A 22,688-nucleotide genomic window follows, 5' to 3' on the forward strand; every position below is an offset into this window, starting at 1 on the left:
ACCAGAAAGGTTTCCTACTTTCCTAGACAGTTCTTTTCTGAAGGAACCCCAGTCAGCTGTTCTGGGGCTCTTCCTTGTGACCTTCAGTCCAGTGAAGTCTTAAGTAGAAAAGGTAATTACTTGATCTGAAACAGTAGTTGCATCAGATACCTTCCAATCAGTAATGTAATCTACAGAAATGGAATTATGTAAAATAAGGTCAATGACTTCCCTTCTGTTACACGTAACAGAGGTGGGTTCATTGCTTTTATTAAGGACATATAAGTTATAAAGTAAAATAAGCTCCATTAATACAGTCCCCCGCTGGTTACAATCACTACTACCCCCACACTGTTCGGGGTAATAGTGACCACATTTGCATCACAGCCGAAGATGAGTCTGCAGTTAGAACTACAGTGGCCAAGTATTGCTTTAGCAGCATCAGCCAGTGGGTCTTTCACCTCATAAGGGAGATCGGCAGAAACAACGACAAAGTCAGAAACTGTTTCTTTGTCATAGTTTCTTTGTCATTGTGTAAAAAAACTGTTAGATAATCGGAATTATATTTGTATAAAAATATGAAATCCAAAAAAAAAAAAAAGTAATTTGAGCATTTTTATTTCTATTCTTTTTTTAAAAAAATTTTTTTTAAATTTTTTTTTAAAACTGTGAATAATTAATTTTGTAAATTAAAGAAATTTGAATGAGAAATAAATGTTTGTCTTAGATCTAAATAAATGCAAATTTGAAAAATTATTGCTTGGAAGTGAGCCTTGTTTGGAAGATATTTATAAAAGACACCAGTGTTTCATGCTGTATTTCATAACAATCGAATATCAAAATGCTAAATATAACAATTTTCACCTATTTTGACACGAATATTATGCAAAAAATTTTTTAACAAAGCATGAAAAATATGTTTAATAAAAATTCTGCGACAAAGAAAACAATTTTTTTTCTCTCTCATTGAATTTGGAAATAATTCACTTGGTCTACTTGATCGCCAAACATATTCTGGCAACCCTGCACTTGCACTACCTTCCTTCCTTCTCCACGTGTATTCTCCGCGTGCAAGTGTGGATGCTGAAGCAGATCTAAGATGCGGATTTCTAGAATATTCTCATGGAATCTCGCACAGCGGGGCATTTTTTCATAGACATGTGTTAACCTTGTGGTCGCCCTCGACTTAATTCAAGCTGATTTTCGTGTACGTTAAAGATGATGTGTTTCAAAATAGATCCTATTTTTTTCTCCACGTGGTTTTGTTTATAACTTCCATATGAGTCAGAAATATAGTTAAATTGTCTCCTAATGGAAAGATTGCAATCATAGTTTTTATTTTTCACCACGTGGTTTTGCCTATATCTTCCATCTGAGTCAGAAATATAGTTAAATTGTCTCCTAATGGAAAGATAGCCATAGTTTTTATTTTTTTAAAATTTCATTTCAGTTTTCTCCACGTGGATTTGTTTATAACTTCCATCTGAGTCAGAAATAAAGTTAAATTGTCTCCTAATGGGAAGACTGCAATCATATTTTTCATTTTTATTAAATTTCATTTCATTTTTCTCCACGTGGTTTTGTTAATAACTTCCATCTGAGTCAGAAATAAAGTTAAATTGTCTCCTAATGGGAAGACTGCAATCATATTTTTCATTTTTATTAAATTTCATTTCATTTTTCTCCACGTGGTTTTGTTAATAACTTCCATCTGAGTCAGAAATAAAGTTAAATTGTCTCCTAATGGGAAGACTGCAATCATATTTTTTATTTTTATTAAATTTCATTTCCTTTTTCTCCACGTGGTTTTGTTTATAACTTCCATCTGAGTCAGAAATATAGTTAAATTGTCTCCTAACGGGAAGATTACATTCATATTTTTTATTAAATTTCATTTCATTTTTCTCCACGTAGTTTTGTTTATAACTTCCATCTGAGTCAGAAATATAGTTAAATTGTCTCCTAATGAGAAGATTGCATTCATATTTTTTATTAAATTTCATTTCATTTTTCTCCACGTGCTTTTGTTTATAACTTCCATCTGAGTCAGAAATATAGTTAAATTGTCTCCTAATGGGAAAATTGCAATCATATTTTTTTTTCATTAAATTTCATTTCATTTTTCTCCACGTGGTTTTGATTATAACTTCCATCTGAGTCAGAAATGTAGTTAAATTGTCTTCTAATGGAAGACTGCAATCATATTTTTTTTTATTAAATTTCATTTCATTTTTCTCCACATGGTTTTGATTATAACTTCCATCTGAGTCATAAATATAGTTAAATTGTCTCCTAATGGAAGATTGCAATCATATTTTTTTTTATTAAATTTAATTTCATTTTTCTCCACATGGTTTTGTTTATAACTGCCATCTGAGTCAGAAATGTAGTTAAATTGTCTTCTAATGGGAAGATTGCATTCATGCTTTTTATTTTTATTAAAAATATAGTTAAAGCTATTCTCTGATAATAAAAAAAGCAAAACATAAAACTCAACATTCTTATTTCTTAATATATATTATGTAATTAAACCTGCACTCTATTTAGTGTTAATCAAAGAAGAAAACTCAAACTCAGGGAGCAGTCAAGTGGTCTTCGTCTGAACTAGTTGACTCACCGATGATTTAATTAAAGATGAAATTGAATTGATTTAGTGCAATTGAAAAATACAAAAGACGAAATAAATATTCATTTATTAAGCAGCATTAAAAATGCTTCTGCATCCCAATTTCTACCTCCTCAAAACCGAACTCTTGTCATTTCTGTTCTAAAAAATAAAATATTACCCTTCATATTTTTGATATTAGCTTTTTCATTGTTTCATTATTTTATTAGTTTTTTCGCTTTTGTCAGCCTCGCTAAGTTTTACTAAAAGTCCAGACACTCAAAATATGTTTTCTTTTAATCTAAAAAAATCAATACATTTATAAAAACTTTTGAAACTAGCTTTCAAATCTTATATTTTTAATCTGTTTTTGTAGTAAAATTTGTCAACCAGAAAATATATATATATTTTTTTTATATTGTAAGGAAGTTTGAAATTGGACAATAGAAAACATCTCAGGAAATTTAAGACAATAATTAGAAACTTAAAAATGTTTGCATGGTGTACTAAATTTGAGAACTTATGTTTACGAGTAAACCTATTAAGCAAGGTTATTAGATTTATTGTATTCTAAGATTTAAAGACGACAATTAAAAGACAACAATTAATGTAGCTGATTTTTTTAAGTGGGCATTGTTTCATTCAAATTACGATTACTTTTTCACAAAAGTAAAAACTTGTTTTTGGCTGTTATTTTTAGAAAATTTTACAACTCAGATTCTATACCGTCGAAACAAGTTTTAAGATAGAACAGCAGGAAAAAAAAAGGTTTCATATTTGCGATAATCGAAACCATTTCAACTAAAAGTTTTACAATAAGTTAAATCTTGGATGCAAAGCAGGGGGGGGGGCGCCTCCATTTAATGACTAATACAAGTAATTATTATTTTATATCATAGAAATACTGGTTCTTCTGTACAAATTTGAGAAATATATTTCTGAAGTGTTGCTTGGATGCAAAGGTGGGGGGGGGGGCTCCATTTAATGAATAAAACAAGTAATGATTATTTTATGTCATAGAAATACAAGTTCTTCTGTGCAAATTTGTGAAATATATTTCTGAAGTGTTCTGTCATATTTCACGATAACAGAAGCCATTTTAACTAAAATTTTTACAATAGGTTAAAGCTTGGATGCAAAGGGGGGGGGCGCCTCCATTTAATGACTGATACAAGTAATGATTATTTTATGTCATAGAAATACGGGTTCTTCTGTGCAAATTTGTGAAATATATTTTAGAAGTGTTCTGTCATATTTTCACGATAATAGAAACTATTTTGAATAAAATTTTTACAATAAGTTAAATCTTGGATGCAAAGGGGGGGAACTATTCAGTGAGGGTTTGCATGACTTTTTTATGTCGTGTAGGAACGCAGTTTCTGTCGTGCAAATTTGCGAAATATATTTCCGAAATATGAAGCTATTCGGAAATATGTTTTCGTATTATGTATATATGTATTCGTTGTATATCATATATGTATTCGGTTTATGTATGTTTTCATTAAAATTTCAGTAGAATTAAACGCGATAAAAAATATTTTAACATTATTTTTACAAAGAGTTAAAACTCAAATGTAAATTGTATTGCACTGTTTTAAGGAAAAACACAAGTAAAAAATATTTATGCATTTTAAGCAATTGTTTCGCACACCTAATTTGCGAGAAAAAAATTTATTATCCACAATATTATACAATATAGAATCGATTTTTAATTAAAATATCAGTGTGATTTTTTAAAGACAGTATCTTTCATTTCGTAATCAGTTTGATCAAGAAATATCAGTTCTATGTATGTTATTCAAAAAAGGAACAAAAACAAATCATGATACACGTTTTTCTTATTTTAAGCAACTGGTGACTTAATCAGTTTATACTTTACACCCATCACACACATTCTGTTTATCAACACGGATCTTATCTTCCGCCGCGTGTGTAGCAAAAAATGAAAACGCATGCTGACGTGAAATTTGTAATATTTTTCTTATCAATTAGTTCAAACTTTTTTTTTTTTTTTTCTGTAAAACATTTTCTTCGTCAACGAGCAAATGTTTCCAATCTAGATCATGGCTTCTTTATTTACTTTTTACTCACATTTTCTTCATACCTCAAATAGTATATGTCTGCAGATCATACAGAATTTTATTTATTTCACGTTTGTTTTGAAATTCAGAAAAAATAAGTGAAGTATTTTAGATATAAGAATTGATTGAGTGGCTAATTTAACCTTCTTATATTATTTTATTTTATAACCGTCGTTGAACAGCCGACCCAATTTTTTGGGTTTACGACTACTAACGTTCCACTCCGTAGCCTTGTAATTTTAAACCCAACCCAGAATACAAGGGAACTCCTGGATCAAGTATTGGGAGAAATTTGCCTTCGTGGCGGACTTTTTGATGAAACTAACCTGCATTTGCGTTGCATGGAAAGGAAAATCAAGATAACCTCCTATGCTTAGCCCGATGGCAAGGGGACTCTAACCCATGATCCATTTGCCACTGAGAATATTTTTTTGAGGTCGTTGCAAGCCGGATGCAATATTCGTATCGACCAGCCATCTCTGGGATTCGAACCCGGTTTGCCTCATTGGAAGGCGAACACTCTATCCTCTGAGCCATTTTTTATGTTATTTGTACTGTTAACGTAAGTTTAAAAGAATTACTACTCATATCTATGTCCTTTGTACATCCGGGTCATTGAATCCGTTTTGTTCTCACTCAATACACTTTAAAACATTCCGGATCAAATTACGGTAAAAAGTACCGGCACATCAGGGTATCGGTACTTTATACCGTATGTAACTATCAGTACCAACACTTTATACCGTAATTTGATCCTGCTTCCCATAACAAATCAGTAACTCTGGGGGTTCTGAATTGGAGATTGATCTCTCAAAGGTTCTAGTGAAAATTACGATTTGCGGACAAATGATTTGGTGTAGGAATGAGACAGCCCTATTAACGAATGTGATGTCTAAGTGTGGCAAAAGTCAAATTCTTGGTCATAGATGGCGCCACTGGAAAGCAGGAACAATCGCACCCCTCAGCCATATGGCCGACAACAACAACAACATATCACAGAGCATTACAAATAAAATTTTGAGAAAACGATATTTGATCATATTATCTCAAATAATTATGTAACATAAAGGTATACATGCATGTTCTCAAAATACATATTTCTTAAACGAATTAAAACACGTACAGTTCATTTTAAAATGTTTGTGTACTTTGGCTGACCTCCAGAAGAATATCCTGACTTCGGCTGCCTTCTAATCATAAAATAATTTGCGAACTGCCCACTTGAGAAAAATTGGTTCGAAGTTGAACCATATTATCACTACCTTGAACCATGATGCGGGAATCACGGTGGCTCAGGGGAAAGAGCATTAGTCTCCCAATGAGGTGACTCAGGTTCGAATCCCTTCAGTGGTTGGTTACAAATTCTGCTCATGGCTCGCGCCAACCAAAAAGCTGACATGAAATATCTTCAGTGGTAGATGGATCACAGTTTAGAATTTCCTTGCCGTCTGGTTAACCGTGGGAGGTTTTCTCCTCAATGTTGTCCAAATGCTGCTTAGTTTCAACAAAAATTCCTTCTCAAAGGCTAGTTTGTCTTAAAGCTTATTTCAGGAGTTCCCTTGGTTTCTGAATTGGTATTAAAGACAACGCAGTTAAGCATTGGTAGTTGTAAACTCAGAATTAGGTCAACTGTTCAATGCCGGTTATGAAATAAAATTTTAAAACAAACCTTTATGTTGTCCGAACCTGCTGAAAACTTAAATATCTTTAAATTTTACCCCTGTATTCGACAACTTTCATAATATTATGTAATCAGTTTTAAGAAACACAATAATATGGTTCTATTTCCCTAATAATACTGTTTCGGCAAACTTGAACGTAGTTTTTTTTTTACACGCGCCGAAATTTTTAACAGTTAAGTCTAAGCCTCACAATGAACTTGACCTCGGCAATAGTAGAACGAACAAATCTACTAGGAAGTTCTACTTGTTTTTTATGTTAATATATTTTGACTAAAAGGAGAGAATGTGCCGAGAGCTATAGCTATTAAAATGAAGCCGTAAACAAAGCATATTATGTGAGCTCGTGTCTTCAGATTTGATTAGGTTAGAAACTTAAGCAAAGCTACCTAAAAAAAAATATTCACGTGATTAAAGCAAGATTGTTTATGCCGATAACTTATTATTCCCCTAATGTTTATTCATTTGGACAAAAAAAATATGTTTTCTTTTTGTATTATTGTCGAATAATAATAATTAATATTTTGAAGGTTCAGGAGAAAAATAATTTAAAAAAATTCTTCTTTATCATAAAAATAAATTTTGATTCATGAAATTTAAATTTATTATCATGAAATCTATATTAATTATTATGAAATTTATATATTTTGTAGTTTAAGTGTCTTAAATTGGAAATAAAGCTTTAGTTTTCAACTATATTTACTATTTTGATGAAAGAAAATGTCTGAACTTTAAAGAGTAGAAATATTTCAAATTTTAAAGAAAATGTGTTCGTTGTTTTCATTTTGATAAAAATCAATAAAATCACTGAATAAATTTTAATTTTTGCCAAAAGTACAGCGTAGTTGTAATTTTTTTCAATTACTGAATAATTTTCAATTTTTGCAAATTTTTATGAGTCTAAAAGTACAGTGCAGTTGTAACTTTTTCTATTATAGAAAAATTAGAGAACAAACACTTTTATCTTTCACGTATCAGTGGCAGAATAATTGTTAAAAACTATTAATAGTTATAAAACGGTGGTTTTATTCGTTAAAAAGTGTTCCTTTTTAAAATGAACGAGTTTCTGATAAATTGTTTTGTACATAATTTTGATACTCGAATTTTACTACAGAATTACATTTTTTGCAGAATTCTTCAGTTTCTTTATATACGCTTAATTATTAAATTTTTAATGTAATATATTCATTTTCATTAAATCGTATTCCCCACATAAAATTCTATTTCACTGAAAATACCGAAAAAACATTGAAATGCGATTTAAATGAATTTGATTTTGCATATGATTTTTTTCAATATTCTTTGAAATGTTGTATTCCATTAATTAGCGAACCAAATATACTAATTTATACAAGTTAATTAACAAATAATGGCAATTTGTTCGAATTATTAGGCTATAAATAATTTATTTCCTTCCAAACAATCATGGCGCCATTATTCTACTCATTTCATTTAAAGCCCCATGCTGTTGTACGTGTTGAGACAAACTTAGTGAAGTGACAGCTAGTCTTCTGATTTGCATATAATGATGAGCATAGCATTCTTATTGTGTCATTGTTATTTGTTTAGTCATTCTTAAAATGTGTATTTCCGCGTTGTATATGTTCAAAAAAGAAATATTTGAATGAAGTTTTTATTACGAAGTTTTAAATGATACATTTTTGTTTCGTTTATGTCTTTCCATGTTTTTCATTCTTCTATTTCTTACCCAGTTAACGGCAATTGTTTATACACTATCTGGAAGAAAGTGACGGGACAACTGTAAAGTTTGGTGGAGGAGGATTGATGGTATGGGCCTGTTTCTCCTGGAATGGGGCTGACCCACTGGTGAAGGTTGATGGTATGATGAATGCCGATGGATACTGTATGATGAATGCCGATGGATACTGTGATATTCTCGACAATCATGTCCTTCCTACCTAGTGGGAAACGTACGGTATGGATGATTGCTTGCATCAAGACGACAACGCAAGATCCCATGTTGCATGGAGGACTCTTGATTGGTATGTGAACAACAACGTTAAACGCATGGAGTGGCCGGCGCAGAGCCCTGATCTTAACCCAATTGAACATCTCTGGGACGAATTGGACCGTCGGTTGAGGGCCTGCATGCCACTCCCCAAAAGCAAGCATGAACTATGGAACTTCCTGTTAAACATTTGGAAGGAAATTCCTCTTGCCACTATGGCTAATTTAGTGGAAAGCATGCCCAGAAGGGTAGCAGCTGTGATAGCAGCCAAAGGAGGCCCTATCTCCTATTAATTTTAATAAATATGGGTTTATGTCGCTATAGTGTCGTGTCCCGTCACTTTCTTCCAAATAGTGTATTACATGGATGTAAGAAATTAAGAGAATTTGAAGACTTGGTCGATTATCTCATGAACTACTTGACCGATTTAAGTGAAATTTGGTATGTACATACATTGATACAATACAAAACAAATAACCATTCAACAATTGTAATACACACGCATGATCGTGCATAACACTCGTTGGAGTCGGAAGGTATGAAATTGCCACAAGACAATTCAGGCCAATTGCCACAGGAAAAGATAAACTGCCTTATTTCAAGTATGAAATCACGTTGCAAGTCTTGCATATTTGTAAGATGGGATCACACTCCCTATTAACCCAATTTTTTTCTTAATATTCTGCAACCGCTGTTTCATACCTTCCGACACCAACGAGTGTTAAGCACGATTATGAATGTGTATTACAATTGTTGAACGGTTATTCGTTTTGCATTGTATCAATGTATGTACAACTCAAATTTCATGAAAATCGGTCAAGTAATTCATGAGATAATCGACCAAATCTGCAAATTCTCTTAATTTTTTACACCAGTGTATTATCAGGGTCAGTGGTCTTCAAGTATTTTTTAATTTTTTTCCAGTTGTTATATTGTATAAGGCCCTTAAAAACAAAACCCCATAATAACTTTTGGTCTTGTGGTTGGATTTTCACGTATTAGGCTGGATTAATCGCTCGAGGGTTTAACCTTAAATATATTAAATCATTTGTTCATGATATACTACGATGTTTTAAGTTACGAAATCAGACTCAAAAACCTACTTTCTCATTTATTCGTCGAATTAGGATTCCAGAAACCTCAAATAAGAGCACAGAGGAAAAAACAGTATGGTCAAAGCTACTGGAATATGGCAAAATTTACCGCATTTGTGATTCTAGGGCAGTGTTTCCCAAACTTATGACTTTTGTGTACCCTTTCTAAATTTTCCACTAATAAAAAAAATTAATGTATTTTTTACAATAAAAAAATTGTACAAAAGTTAAAAGACACGACTGGCTGTTGTTAATTGTTGACTCTGCAAAAAATAGGCAATAGAAAAATACATAATTTTAAATTTTCATAGCTAGCCTTGTCTTTAAATAAAATATTTTGAAATTTTCGTTTGTTGCGAGATATTTCGCTTAAGAACGCGTACCCCCACTAAACTGTTCCCGTACCCCTGGGGGTACGCGTACCACACTTTGGGAAACACTGCTCTAGGGGAACACCCAAAAAGTCCGATAATTTTCATCGACTTGCTTTGGTAATTATTTTGGTAAAAGTAACTATAAAGTATGGTTTTATAATATATGATAAATTTGATAGATGTGATATAATTTAGTAAATGTGATATAATTTAGAATTTTCTTCATAGCACTTTCAAGCATGGCACAAAAGACATTTAATCGGTGAAATTTGCTTTTTACTTTTGTATTTTTTCGTAAAAATGTAGTGATTTGAACTATAATTTTGAAAACCAGTATTTCCAGTAAACCGTTACCATATGAAACGAGAAATTACTGAATGAATGGTTTAAATACGGTATATTTTAGTTTTAAATACTAGAATTATGTTGCTTTTTTAACCAGAAACGTCACTATCATACAATATGATAATCATTATAGGTATGGGTCTATGTGCGGAACTTTACATGTATCCCATATAGATCAGGGGAATATTTCTGTCAGGGCCCCTCTGAATCGCCCATATTGACCTATGCCAATAACCCATATAGGTTCCATTTAGTCAATCTATATCAGGGTTTCTTAACCTGTGGTTCATGGACCCCTTAGGGGTCCATGGGTCATATTTTGGGGGTCCACCGACTACTCCTAATTTTTAAAACGTTTGGATCAATAATATTGAAATAACATTGATCTTTTTTTCTTTCTGAAAGGTGATAATACGTACATATTTGAAACTAGGTGATCGAGATACCTCAAATTCAGTACGGACTGCACGCAGCCCTCTAATATCCCTGTCATTTTTAACATCCTCCACTAACCGGCTTTCAGTTTGCACTATCAGGGGCAACCCCCTGATGACGTCAGCTACACTATTTTTACTATCCCCTATCAAGCTACGTACATTTGACACCTTGTTACTAGATCTACTCACCACTCAGGTTACTAGATCTAGAATTTTTTACTAAGAAGAAAGCTCAGTTTTTGAAATCTGGAACATTAGACAAACTTGGATTTGGTATTCCACAAAAGCCTCTGGTTGAGGCATCTCTCAAAGTTGCATATCATATTGCTAAAAGCAAGAAACCGCATACTATTGGAGAGACGTTAATTAAGCCATGTGCGCTGGAGATGGTTGAATTAGTTTGTAGATTGGAACAGAGAAAAAAAACTTGAGGCAATTCCATTTTCAAATGATGTGACACATTCAAGAATAGTTGAAATTTCTTGCAATATCTTGAAAAAGATCATCGATGAATTGAAAGTATCGCCATTTCCCTTTAGTATGCAACTGGATGAAACTACAGATATCTCGAATTATAGTCAACTTCTTGTTTTTGTTCGTTACGTGTCTCTTGATACTATCAAAGAAGAATTCTTATTTTGTGAGTCTCTTTTGCAAACTACAAAGGCAGTTGATGTTTTAGCAATGTTAAATGTTTTCTTTACCAAACAAGACTTCGGCTGGAAAGAAAAACTTCATTCACTTCGTACAGATGGAGCACCTGTGATGCTTGGCAATAAATCTGGTTTTGCCCTGTTGGTAAAAAAAAAGTCTCCTAATGTTCTTGTTACTCATTGTCTTTTACATAAACATGCGCTGGCTACAAAAACTCTTCCAACCAGCTTAAAAGAAGCATTATCAAAAGTTATTAAAACTGTACATTTTATTAGACGTAGAGCTCTTAATCATCGTCTCTTTAAATAGATGTGTCAAGAAATGGACGCAGAACATGAGGTACTTCTGTAATACACGGAATTGCGCTGGCTGTCACGAGGGCAGGTTTTGAAACAATTTTTCAAGTTGAAGATCGAATTATCACTTGCTGTAGAAGAGAAAGATAACTCATTCTTCGAATATTTAAACAAAAAAGATTTTACCTATAAATTGGCTTACCTGGCAGATAATTTTAACCACATGAACAATAAAAGTCTTTTAATTCAATGACCCGATATCACCATTATGGATGCAACTGAGAAATTACAAGCATTCTAATTGAAGATGCCACTTTGAAAAAAATAGAATTCAAAATGAGATATATGCAAACTTTTAAATGCTGGACGAAGTGCTTTCTCAAAATGGATCTTGGCAAGATAATTTGTTACTAAATAACTTAAAAATAAAATCTGTGAACACCTGGAAGTACTTCAAGTTACATTGAAAAAATATTTTAATTTGGATGAGATAAAGATAAAAGATGAGTTGTGGATTTGTCATCCTTTTCTTTGTGATATTGATTGTATCGATGATATGAACCTTGCCAAAGCTGAGCTTATTGATCTTAGAACAAAGTCCTTGCTAAAAATGAATTTCGATTCAAAAACACTCGGAGAGTTCTGGTCTTCTGTGAAAGAAGCCTACCCATTGCTTGTAAAGCGAGCTATTTCAGCTATAATTCCGTTAGCTACAGTGTATCTTAACGAAGCCGGACTTTCCACAGTTGTGACAGTAAAAACAAAAAATCGTTATCGATTGAAAGTTGAACATGTTATGCACATAGCTTTGTCGAAAACCATCTCTCTATTCAATTTATTAAGGAAAAGCAGCAACAACCTTCAGACTGAAAAATTTAATTTTAAATATTTTGTATACTATTGAAATCATAAAATTAAATGCTAAAATAAATTAAATACTAAAAATTGATGTTTTTTGCAATTTTTTTCTCAGGGGGTCCGTGACTTCTTAAAAAAATTTAAAAGGGGTCCATTGTATCAAAAAGGTTAAGAAACACTGATCTATATGAACCTATGTGGGAAAACTCATATGGGGCGCATTAGATCAGTCCATATAGGCCTATGTGGGAAAACCCAAATGGGTCCAATTCAGTACCTTCGCTTGCATCTGTGAGTTAAGATGATTGTGTACCTAATCACCTTAGTACATAAGGTGCATACATCCTGGTACATAAGGTTTTAGATTTACTCTTTGAAGTGAAAGAACAAACGAAACCACCCGCTAGGGGACGACACTTTCCCCTAGTAAAAATAAATAATAAACCTTTACTGGGAGCTTTAATCAAAAGAATTTCCAATCCATTTGAAATTGAACTTGTTTTACGAATAAATTTATTCTAATCACTTTCTACAAATTTATAAATGTTTATAATTGGTTTTATAGCATGGGTCATTTAGTTACTAAAAAAAATGTTGTAAATTGTATCAAAAGCTTTTGCTAAGTTCTGTATACAAGGCCGATTTGCGGAATGCATCTTTATTGGGGATTTCGTTAGTAAAAAGCAAGTTTTAGTAGTTAATGGATCGATAAAGTGGGGTATAATATCATTTAAATAAATTTTAAATTTATAAATATTTATGTTTGGTTTTATCGCATTGGTAATTTAGTTAATAAGAATTTTATAAATTATTTCAAAAGCTTTAGTTTAATTTAGTATACGAACCCGATTTCACGAAATTATCTTTTTAGGGCCTTACGTTAGTAAAAGGTGAGTTTCCGTGGAATGAATTTACAAAATGAGGTATAATAATATTCAAATCAAGTAGGGTAAAATAAGATACATGTTCATAGTATAGCTGTGTACACCGAAGAGCCATTACATTATGACCACCCTCCATCTATAACAATGGGCTCGCCCAGGTTTTCATGGTTACTCACCCAGGAACAATGTTTTCATGGGGCACATTAGGACACATAATCCTCATAGAACATTCCCTGACGTCTGTAAGCTACTTGAACATAGTTGCAGACCAGGTTCACCCATTCATGGCAACAGTTTTTCCTGCGGGGGATGGTGTTTACCAACAGGATAATGCACCATGTCATAAGGGTCGAATCGTCGAGGAACATTCCAGTGACTTTCAAGTCATGTCTTGGCCCCCAAATTCACCTGACCTTAATTCAACAGAGCATTTGTGATCCTACTTAGAAAACCAAATTCGTGCTGCCACGCTACCCTCTCGCAATGTGAGGGAATTGCAGGGCCAGTTGGTGAGCGCTTGGTACCAGATACCTCAGACTACCTATCAGTGCCTTGTGGAATCAATACCGAAGCAGGTGCTAGCAGTTTTGAGGGCTAAAGATGGTCCTACATGTTATTAGCAGGGTGGTCATAATGTAATGGCTCTTTGGTGTATATGATAATTTAAGAGCTAATGTGATGTTTTCTGTGGAGGGTGAGTTGTTATTGACAATGTCACCCTTCGTCTATGTAAAGGTACTCCATCATATAATCGAGTTAACATGTCATATATACTAGTGAATTGGAATTGTAATTTTGTAGTGGTAGATACAATTATATTTTCAAACAATATGTGAATTGTTTTCTACAGGCATGTGGTATGTAGGTACTTCATTAACGTCGCACTAGAGCTGCACGTTGGGTTATTGGCGCCTGTCTGGGCAAAATTCCCTGAGAGTGTTCCGAAGACATGCCATCGCAATTTTGATCCTCTGCAGAGGGGATGGTTTCCCTGTTTTGGTAGCCAAACTCCCTGCGCGTGAAGTCAAGAACTTTACGATAGAATAGTTTAACGAAGACCGATACTGCGCACCCTTTTTCTCTACGCAGTTTGATCAAAGTGGTCACCCACACGCTTACTGACCACAGCCAGTGATGCTTGACTTCGGTGTTCTACGGGGAACCGTGTCTTTACGAACAATCCATTGCGGGAGTACAGACATGTGACACAATTAGAATAAAAAGTATTGAATTGGGAAGAGGATGCCTATTTGTCAGAATATTTTGAGATATTAATGCGCAATTACAAGAAGAAAAAAAATACTAAAGGCACTGATAACAAATACGGAAGAAAAAAATCACATGTCTGTTTCTAATTGTAGTATTTTTATTAATTATTATTTATATAATGTTATTTTTGTAATCAATAGTAATATTTTTTTAATTAATACTCAATAGTTGTGTTATTTTTAATGATAATTATAATTTAGGATGATTATTCGACAAAGATTCTAAAAATATATATTAAAGGCGGTGTTTACGCAACATCCTATTTATATAACGACCGGAAGGCCACGAAGATTTTGTAAACCGCACAAAAACATTATTTAATACTTTTTTCCTCTATCAGACAATCAAGATTATGTAACATTTCATCATTTTTCAACGAAAGCTAAAAACATATGCAGTTACAGTTGACTGATCAACTTTATGCTTACTTTAAAATATTTATGCTAATAGATGTAAACATTTATACGTATATATCACTTCGTTCTTGAAATTATGAAAAAGCAGATTTTTTTTCCTCTTTTTTGAAGATTTTCGCAATGATAATCTTCAAAAATAGTAATCTTTTGAAGATTATCATTGCACAAATATCGATTTTTGCTTTTCAGAATTTACTGAGGTAATAGACTTAGTCTACCGCTATGAGATTGGATTTAAGATATTTAAGTTTACGCATGCATCAGATATTTATTATGAATCATTCTTTGTTCCAAGAAATAACAGGAATTAGTAACAATTTATTGAAATATTTATTCGTAACTAAGCAGTAACTTACTGATTAAATAAATGTGATTGCATGCTATAATATAGATAAAATAAATTGTTAAATCTCTTAAATAGACTAGCTAAAAACCCACTTCAAACTTGAAAATTAATAATATACGTGTTTTAAATACGCATTAATTTTGATTTACAAAATTAAATATTTGATATAGTGGACTTGAGTAGTGATTTTTCACTTATTTCATCCGAAATAATGAAAAAAGTATGACAATTATATTTAATAAAAATTCTTCATAAAATGGTTAATTGTTTCAATGGAAACCATAATTTTACTTCATATTTTTACATAAATTGCTTAGAGAGGTTTTGTAAAATAAATAAATAAATAATGATTTAAACTATTATTATTATTCTAAAATATAAACTGAAAAGTTTAATTTCTTGTTATAAAATTTATTTTTACCTTCATGCAAAACAATTGATAAATAAATTTCAAAACTCGAAAAATAAAGTATAATAATATAATAAAGGAATAATAATATAATAAAACTGTTAAGGGGAAAGTTACATAAAGCGGTGAAGTCAGTTAAATCAGTGAAAATAGTTAGAATTAATTAAATAAGTAAATATAACGAAGCAAAAGAATGGATATTTTTGGATGAGGAAAAACTGTAGCTGTAAATAAATTTCCTTACAAAGCGAGTCTTACGGTAGGGAAACGAAACGAAGCCTTTTTCATTACTTGTTGTTAATCAATGTCATTATTATAATGGATTATTATAATTATCAATATTGTCATTATTATCATGGATTATTGTAATTATCAATATTGTCATTATTATCATCGACTATTATAATTATCAATATTGTCATTATTATCATCGATTATTATAAGTATCAATATTGTCATTATTATCATGGATTATTGTAATTATCAATATTGTCATTATTATCATCGATTATTATAAGCATCAATATTATCATTATTATCATGGATTATTGTAATTATCAATATTGTCATTATTATCATGGATCTGTTACTACTCTTTTTCAGTTTGTTGATCAATGCCAAACAACGTTTAAGTAAAATTTTAATTTCCGTAAGTTTAAAACTACTAAAATGAAATAAAAATTGGTCGCTGTTTTAAGTAAACGATATATTTCCGTGTCTTAACTGCAAAGGTCAATACAGACTCCAATTAAAATTTCATTTCAACTATTTATTGGAATTTTTCTATTTATCGCAAATTTTGTTTTACCAAATTTTTTAATTTCCACTTCAGTGCTCATAGCATCAACAATTGAAAGAAAATACCTAGTTGTCAAAGTACTTTTCTCACAATTTATTGTAAAACACATACGTTAAAGAAAAAAAAAATCTTTTCATCAGCACACACGATTATATCCTCGAAAAGGAGTTGCGGATATAATCGTGTGAGCTGATGAAGAGATTATATTTTTTCTAGATTTTTATTTCAAAAAAAAATTTTTTTTCTTTTTTTTTTAAATGTATGTTATTATAATAATTTTCTTCTTCCCTTTTTATTTTCCGAAATTTTTTCCTTGTTTCTCTACATTTTGAACTCTTATTTTATGAGTTTTATATACTTGCAGCTTTTGCGCAGTAAATAATATTTAAAATTTTTTTTCTTTTCCTTTTTATCCACTAACGTTTTTTTTTTTTTTTTTTTCAATTACTCGGTAGTATACATATCGCATACAACAGTTCGATAATGCAATAACCAAGTAACAACAAAAGTCGATTAAGTATAGAATAAAACGAATAACAAATCGTTGAAACAATAACAAAGTAACCCAATAAACCTGCAAACTAATAAATTTGCGAATCAACAGATCAACGAATTGATGATTGAGCGAATCAATGAATTAACGAATTTCTGAGTCAGCAAATGAATAAATCAGTGAATCGCTAGTTTACTAATTCGTTGATTTGCTGTCTCATTCATTCATGAAATTGTTAACATACTACTTCGTTTATTCACTGATTTGATGGTTTGCGCATTCACCCATTAATTAACTAGTTATACTGTTGCTTCACGGCCTCTTTAATTCGTTATCCATTGTCATGTATTAGTTAGCTGATCTATAGATTAGTTACAGTTCTTAATAATTAAATATTTTTATTCGTTGATTTATTAGTTCTCTCATTTATTAATTTGGTTATTAACCATTTCATAAATTCAATGGCTTATTTTCTCAATCACTGATTTAATCTTAGACTGAGTAATTCGATCACTTTTTGCTATACGTGTAGAAGAACAGGTTCTAACTGAAACTTTGCTGTAAATAGCCAAAATATAAGTTTAGTTCTGTTCTTTCCTAGTCTTGGTAGCAAGAACCCGAAATTATACATACTCTTAGATACTCCGCTTTTTTACTATCAATTGCGCGTAAAAACGGTTTCAGCTTTTAATAATATGTATGTATACATGAACATAAAGTTACAAATTCAAGTCCTTTTTTTACCATTTTGTAGTTGAAAACTCAAAAATTATCAATGCAAAATATTTCTTTAGGAAAAAAAAAAATTGTATAGACACTTTATCATTTAACAGTCCTCCTTGCATAAAAATGTCCTAAGTTATATAGATTACTGTGAAAAAAGGTAAAAACTAAAAAAAAATTATTATAATGAAGCTATTATATAAAATATAAGTTATTTTTTCAGCAAAAGTTATTACTATGTTATAATAACAATAATTTATACATATTATTTGCATAAATATTGAAGGAAATCTTCATAAAACAATCGATATAAATAATTTTTTCCTGAAATCAGAATGTAGAGAAAAGGATTCGGACATAAGACACTCCTTTTAAAATTAAGATTAGATTATAATCATTATCATTATAATGTTATTTACAGTTATTATATCTAATGTGTATGTGACGGGTATAAATAATTAGATATTGGTTAGAATTGAACTCTGTTTGGATACTGTCAAATCAAACATTCTGTAATAGTTGAAATATAGGCTTAACACAAAATTTAAAATAAAAGTCATTTGAATTCAAAATGTTTGTTTTAATTAACAATTAAACATTGATTCAAAGTCGTTTTACAGTTTTCTTAATACAATGCTGCTTTGTGCTTTTATATTATTTTTTGATTTTTCAAAAGCGCAATACGACAATTTACTTTTTTCAAATGTTAAGCATTCATTTATTAATAACAGAACCGCGATTGCTCAGGGGATAGTGCGTCCGCTTTCTTGTTAAGTGCACCGGGTTCGAATCCCATCGTTGGCTGGCCGATACGAATTCCGCATCCGACTCTCACCAACCACAATGCTGACGTGAAATATTCTAAGTGGTAGACGGATCATGGATTAGAGTACCATTCCGTCAGGCTAAGCGTGGAAGGTTCTTGTGGTCTTCCTCTCCACGGAACGCAAAAACTGGGTTTTTACATCAAAGTCCTCCACGATAGCAAATTCCTCCCAATACTTGATCCTGGAGTTCCCTTGTCTTCTGGATAAGGTTCAAAATTGCAAGGCTACGGAATTGAACATTAGTAGTAAACCCAAAATTGGGTTGGCTGTTTGTTTAACGGCGGTTATAAAATGAGAATGAAATAAAATGACCCTTTTTAATTCGCAACATAATTAAATTTTGTGTAAGATTTTAAAGTGTTCAACATTATTGATTGAAGGGCAATAAGTGAAATTAAATCACTTATACTTATGATAATCAAATGCACGTAATATCAAATAATTTTAACTTTTTTTTATGGAAAACTACATATTTAAAAAATCAAACCAGTCACCATGGTAATTTATGACAAAGTATTTATTATCAAAAATTGAAAATGAAAAACTGGTCCCGAGCTGTAAATCTATCAACAAACTGTTTAACTTTATTGAACAAGAAGTGAATCCAAACCACATATAGCTCTGACAATTTAACTCTTATAATTTGGGTTTATGTTGGCAATTTTTTTTTTATTTCCTGATAATCGGACTTCAACGTATTTAAAAAATTAAACAGGTCGCCATTGTATTTAACGAAAAAGTATTTGCTAACGAAAATTGAAAATGTAAAACTGATCTCTAACTGTAAGTCAATCAGTAAACTGTAATTGTCGGTGTGCAAGTTGCGAATTGGAATCACTTATTGTTATGAAAATTTAACTCTTACAATTTGGGTTTATTTTAATGATATTTTTAATTTTTAACTTTCCAGATGATTGGAACTTAACATGTTTAAAAGGATAAACTGGACGGCATTATATTTAATGACGAAGTATTTATTGACGAAAGTTTAAAATTAGAAATGAAAAGTAATTCCGAAAAAATACTTTACTTGATTATTTTTTGAATTAAAATTAAAACTGAACAAGACAATTAAATTACAATTTATACGGCACTATAATTTTGCTGGTTAATCAGATTTTAAAATTTATTTTTAATATAGGTTGATAAAGAACGTGAATTTAGATTTTACCACATTTTATTCCTAAAACATTAACATAGAACTTTTTTTATACAACATCCATAAAGTCGGTTTATTATATTGCATTATTTAGCAACAGGAAAACTCTTATTTTCCTAACCTTATTTACTACAACCTTATTTCCCTTACAATTAAAGAACTTAACGTTATTCAATGAATCACATCCTCATCAAATCCATCCTCACGTGGTTTGTCCGCGTGCTTTGGAAGAGTGCGCTATCTTTAGACTAAAAGATGCTCAAGAAATTTCGATTCATTCTTAAGTAATCGCTCTGCTTCTTTCGCATGGTAAAGTAAAGAAAGCTATTTCAGTTAATTATTCGGCTATATCCAAAAATTAAGGGGTTTTCTTGTGAAGCGGAACAAAATCATTCGAATACAAACGATTAAGTTTTAATGCCGAATAATCATCGCCCTAAATATTCATTAAGGGCGATATAATTTTTTTTAAGATACTAGAGTAAGATATTAGATCAGTGTTTCTTAACCTTTTTCGAATAATGGACCCCTTTTTAAAAATTTCAAGAAGTCACGGACCACTCCCCTGCGAAAAAAATAATTGTAAAAAACATCAATTATTAGAAAACATTTAATTTTATTATTTTAGTAGCATGCAAAAATTTTAAAATTAAAATTCTTAATATGAAGGTTGTTACTGCTTTTCCTTAAATAATAAATTGAATTGAGGGATGGTTTTCGACAAAGCAAGGCGCATATCATGTTCAACATTCAATCGATTTCTTCTGTTTCTATTGTCACAAGTGTGGATAATCCCGCTTAGAAATATCGAATAATATTAAATCAAATAATGATTAAAAACTATTTGACATGGATATTAGAGGGCTGTGTGCAGTCTGCGCTGAATTTGTGGTATCTCGATCACAGGGTGGCTTACCGCTCACAAATCACCTAGTTTCAAATATGTATGTATTTTCACCTTTTAGAAAAAGAAGATCAATGCTATTTAAATATTATTGATCCAAACGTTTTAAAAATTAGGAGTATTCTGCGGACCCCCAAAATATGACCCATGGACCCCTAAAGGTCTGATTTCTTAGGACAAGCGCCTTATCTGAGCGTCAGCGGGACGTCAACGTACCGCTGACGCCAACAAAATACTGGTTTGTTAGCTCAAAGCCTGGTTTCTTAGAACTAGCGCCTTATCTGGGCAGCTGACACCAAAAAAATACTTTTTTGCTAGCTCAGCGTGAGCAGTCGGTCCAACGCAGACATTATCTCTCATTGCGCATGCGTTAATAACGTAAACAAATATTTATTTTGAATTTGTATTGATTTTGTTATTGTCGACCAGTGTTTTAGAGAACAAATAATGACTTTGTCCAAGAAAAAACACATTATAGCTGAGCTAAATGAAGAGTGCTATGTTTAATGAAGAAGCTATGTTTAATGTCAAAATCAAAATCTTGGCTGATTTCAATGTGCTGTTGGATGTTGTCCGCCATTGCTTCTGTGGTTAACGTCACGTTGTAATCCAACTGCAGTTGAGTTGGACGGCAATTGTAGTTCAAGATGAGCATTCGATGACGCATATTATCAAACTCACAAATGGACCAATGAGAGGTTAGCGCTGATTTCCAGCTGACGGCGTCCTGTCCTAAGAAACCAGGCCTTAAGGGGTCCATGAACCATAGGTTAAGAAACCCTGTACTAGAGGGTTCGTGAGTTATTACAAGCACTGCAAACTGAATGAATTTCTATTAACTTTTCATTTATGTTTATATTTCTGATATTCTTTATACTTTTTCTATTTTCTAATCTTTTCAATGTTTTTAATGGTCTAATGTTTTAAATGTTTGTAATTTACATGTTTTTATGTTACATGTTTAATTAGATGTTAATTTATGTTCACTGGTTATTCTCGTAGTATGTTTACAATTAGTGTTTGCGCTCTCCAGCGAATGATATATGTATTAAGTGCTGCAGCTAAAAATAAAAAATAAAAATACTGAATACTTTATTTTATTTTACAACCGGCGTCGTACAGCCGAGATGAACCGGGTTGAAATCCCAGCGATGGCTGGTCGATAAGAATTTCACATCCGGCTTGCACTGACCACAGTGCAGACGTGAAATATCCTCAGTGGTAAACGGATCATGGGTTAGAGTCACCCAGCCGTTAGGTTAACTGTGGGATGTACTCGTAGTTTTCTTCTCTATGTAACGCAAATGCGGTTTAATTCCATCATAGAGTCCTCCACGATGGCAAATTCCTCCCAATACTTGATCCAGAATTTCTCTTGTCTTCTGGATTGGGTTCAAAATTACAAGGCTATGGACTTGAACATTAATAGTCGTAAACCCTAAACTTGGATCGGCTGTTCAACGACGGTTATAAAATGAAATAAAAAATAATGTCCAAATCCGTATTCTTGTAATTTGAACCCAACCTAGAAGACTAGGAAACTCGTGCATTAAGTTGTGGGAAAAACTAGGTGGATGAATTTTGATGAGTGTAACCCACATTTACTTACAGGAGAATACGCGAAAACCTCCCACGACTAGCTCGACGGCAAGGGGTTTACCATTGAGAATATTTTACGTTAACACTGTGATCAGTACGAGTCAGAAGCAAAATGCGTATCCTCTTACTTCTTTATAGCTGGGATTCGATGTGACATCATTCGGGTGCCAGGGTTCTATTCCCTGCGCCACTTTGATGTATAATTACCCATTGTAATACCATTATGAATATTTATCCTTGTCAGGTAGGAGAAAAGAGAAGAGTCAAATTAGTTATTACAGTTTTATTTAGGAATAGGGGTAACAAAACACCATCAAGACCCTACAAATCACTGCAGAGGAAGGCGGTTTCGAAAATATCAAAACCTGTTTGCTTGTTGGAGAAAAATATGACGAGTTGAAAATGCGAATATTATAAAACATCCAAATGACAACAGGGAATCAAACTTGTTGTGATTTTTTTCGTGTCTCCTTCTTCACTAGTGATTCA

General features: G+C 31.9%; 1 protein-coding gene across 1 annotated transcript; it reads left to right on the forward strand.

The window, feature by feature from the left end:
• Window positions 1–8,617: 8,617 nt before the first annotated feature.
• On the forward strand, window positions 8,618–11,526 carry LOC122269897 (protein FAM200C-like). Its single transcript, XM_043045153.1, has 3 exons — window positions 8,618–8,754; window positions 10,760–10,961; window positions 11,065–11,526. The coding sequence occupies exons 1-3, from the start codon at window positions 8,618–8,620 to the stop codon at window positions 11,524–11,526; spliced, it is 801 nt and encodes a 266-aa protein (XP_042901087.1).
• The last annotated feature ends 11,162 nt before the right edge of the window (window positions 11,527–22,688 follow it).

This window comes from Parasteatoda tepidariorum, chromosome 10, assembly GCF_043381705.1.
Source record: "Parasteatoda tepidariorum isolate YZ-2023 chromosome 10, CAS_Ptep_4.0, whole genome shotgun sequence".
In the NCBI taxonomy this organism is placed as follows: domain Eukaryota; kingdom Metazoa; phylum Arthropoda; class Arachnida; order Araneae; family Theridiidae; genus Parasteatoda; species Parasteatoda tepidariorum.

Excerpts from the sequence above, each read along its gene's own strand:
- LOC122269897 (XM_043045153.1), top strand. The coding sequence starts at position 8,618 with ATGGGTTTATGTCGCTATAGTGTCGTGTCCCGTCACTTTCTTCCAAAT. Across the intron at positions 8,755-10,759 it reads ACCGATTTAAGTGAAATTTG|GTTACTAGATCTAGAATTTT; the intron begins GTATGTACATAC and ends CTCACCACTCAG. Across the intron at positions 10,962-11,064 it reads CGCTGGAGATGGTTGAATTA|ATCATCGATGAATTGAAAGT; the intron begins GTTTGTAGATTG and ends ATCTTGAAAAAG.